Source organism: Amphiura filiformis, chromosome 5 (assembly GCF_039555335.1).
Source record: "Amphiura filiformis chromosome 5, Afil_fr2py, whole genome shotgun sequence".
In the NCBI taxonomy this organism is placed as follows: Eukaryota; Metazoa; Echinodermata; class Ophiuroidea; order Amphilepidida; family Amphiuridae; genus Amphiura; species Amphiura filiformis.
This window is the reverse complement of record NC_092632.1, coordinates 66,464,398-66,466,769: the sequence shown is the minus strand read 5'-3', so window position 1 is coordinate 66,466,769 and position 2,372 is coordinate 66,464,398. Positions and strand designations below refer to the sequence as shown.

Below are 2,372 nucleotides of genomic sequence, written 5' to 3'. Positions count from 1 at the left end.
GTCAGCACTCCACAAATTAAGCAACCAAATCCAAAGTCAAGTCCCAGAGGACTCTAAACAGAAATTCCAAGATGATCTGAAAGATCTGGAAGAGAGAAGTAAGCTTATAGAGGGCAAAGCTGCAGAAAGGTTGGAACAGTTGACAGATCTTGAAGGCCTTTGGACCGAGTATGATGATGATGTAGAGAAGTTTGCTACATGGCTTGGTGATATGACTGGACGACTTGAAGATATTGAGGAGACAGTTGGATCACCAGAAGACACTTTCAATAAAGCTAAGGTACTAATTGACTGAACCTCAACATAAGCATTCATAGACATAGTCTGTTTCATCTCAAGTTGAGAGTAACGCCATGTTGGATTTTACAGGGGAAGATTCGAATTGTGCGCGCTAACCTAATTCCGCAGGACGTATGCACACGCGTAGAAGGACGATTTATCTGTACATTGATGAAGCAACCACGTAAACGCACTGATTTGAATCTACCATGGCGTTACTCTCAATTTGAGACGAGACAGCCTATAGTAGGCAAAACTGTTTTGGAGGTCTACAACAAAAAGAGCCAAAGCTGTAAGTAAACAGCTCCAGTTAAGTTAAGTTCATTATTTTTTATTCAAAGAACAAATGTGTATATTTGTCGGCTGCTACGTGTGTATCTTTTTACATAATAGCTATGAAAAAATATCGGACTCATCACAAGTGAGGTCACTTCAAATCATCTCCAAGTTGCATGGTATAGGAATGTTCTGTATTCCTAAATCATGTGACTTGGGGATGATTTGAAGTGACTTCCACCTGTGTGAGATGAAGTCAGAAACACATGGGGTGTTGAAAGCTGTTTCATTCCTCACAGTTTTACCGGTACATTCTCTATCATATCTTGGACTGGGTAAAACTTGAATCTTAACATTTCATATTGTTTGACATACTGTTAATAAACCAAAGTTTGAACATAAAAATTGTCCTTTTCAGGGCTTATTCTCTGACATCTTTGACAAGTACAAAGACCTTGAGCAGCTGGACAAGGCTTTAAAAGATTTAATTCAAGATCTACCAAGAGAAGATACACAGACTATAAAAGACCAACAAGATGCTTTACAAAGCCAATGGGAGGATCTGTGTAAGCGAGCCAAAGCATGTAGTTCCCAGCTGTCGGATAGTGTGTCTAACTGGCAGAAGTACCAAGGAGCTGTGGAGCAGATGGTGTTGTGGTTAGATATGGCAGAGCCGAGACTCGCACCAGAGGCTAGCAGTTGTTCATCATTGGATCAAGTGGAGAAGAGACTTGCTGATATGCAGGTATGGATGGATGAGAAAGCTTATCCCCATGAGAACTACCTGCCGATTGGCCAAAAAGAAGTTTTCATTATCATATAGACCAATCAGCAACATTGTTAGAATAATTTCACCACGCAAATATATTGGGGTGAATTATTTGCAAAGCTCCATTCTGATTGGTGATTTAAGTGAAGGTATCATGTAATTGAGCAATCAGAGGCAATGTTAGATCGGCAGGTAGTGCTCAGGGGCAAGGCAGCAACTTGTGCAAGTAAAGTTACAGTAAGATTTAATTCAAAACTTTGTGTGATTTTAACGGCTGGATGACTGAGAATATTAACTGTTTTCACAGTGGATCTACTTACATAGTAACATTGGCTAATACTGTTACAAAAATCTAATATGGCAGAAAATGTGTAAAACAGTTCAGGTTCATTTGAATCTTTTGATCCTATCATGGTATTTTATTCATGTATTCTTCAGGGCTTGAAGAAAGGACTCCAGGAGAATGCACCAGTGATGGACAGCATTCTTCCATTTGTCCCATGAATTGAAACCACAGCACAGTGTTCAAGCTGACACATCTCAACTCAATCTATATTCAGATGACTCTTGAAATGACCTTGATAATTTTTGCTGCTCAAGGATGATCATATCCACCAAGTTTCATGACAATCCAATCCAATGACCCACCCTATCATGGAATGTTATTCTTTTATTCTTCAGGACTTGAAGAAAGGACTCCAGGAGAATGCACCACTGATGGACAGCATTCTTCCATTTGTCCCATGAATTGAAACCACAGCACAATGTTCAAGCTGACACATCTCAACTCCGATATTCAGATGACCTTGAAATGACCTTGAGAATTGTTGCTGCTCAAGGGTGATCATATCCATTAAGTTTTATAACAATCCAATCCAATGACCCACCCTATCATGTTATTCATTTATTCCTCAGGACTTGAAAAAAGGACTACTGGAGAATGCCCCACTGATGGACAGCATTGTGCAGATGTCCCATGAATTGAAACCACAGCACAATGTACAGGCTCACACATCTCAACTCAAACAACGCTGGGATCATGTGCAAG

The 2,372-nt window shown here is 39.9% G+C and overlaps 1 protein-coding gene across 1 annotated transcript; it reads left to right on the top strand.

Annotated features, from left to right (window-relative positions):
- Positions 1 to 211: 211 nt before the first annotated feature.
- LOC140152341 (uncharacterized) lies at positions 212 to 2,071 on the top strand. The gene is made up of 3 exons (XM_072174645.1): positions 212 to 280; positions 974 to 1,300; positions 2,006 to 2,071. Exons 1-3 carry the CDS (start codon positions 212 to 214, stop codon positions 2,069 to 2,071), a joined length of 462 nt encoding a protein of 153 aa, XP_072030746.1.
- Positions 2,072 to 2,372: the final 301 nt, after the last annotated feature.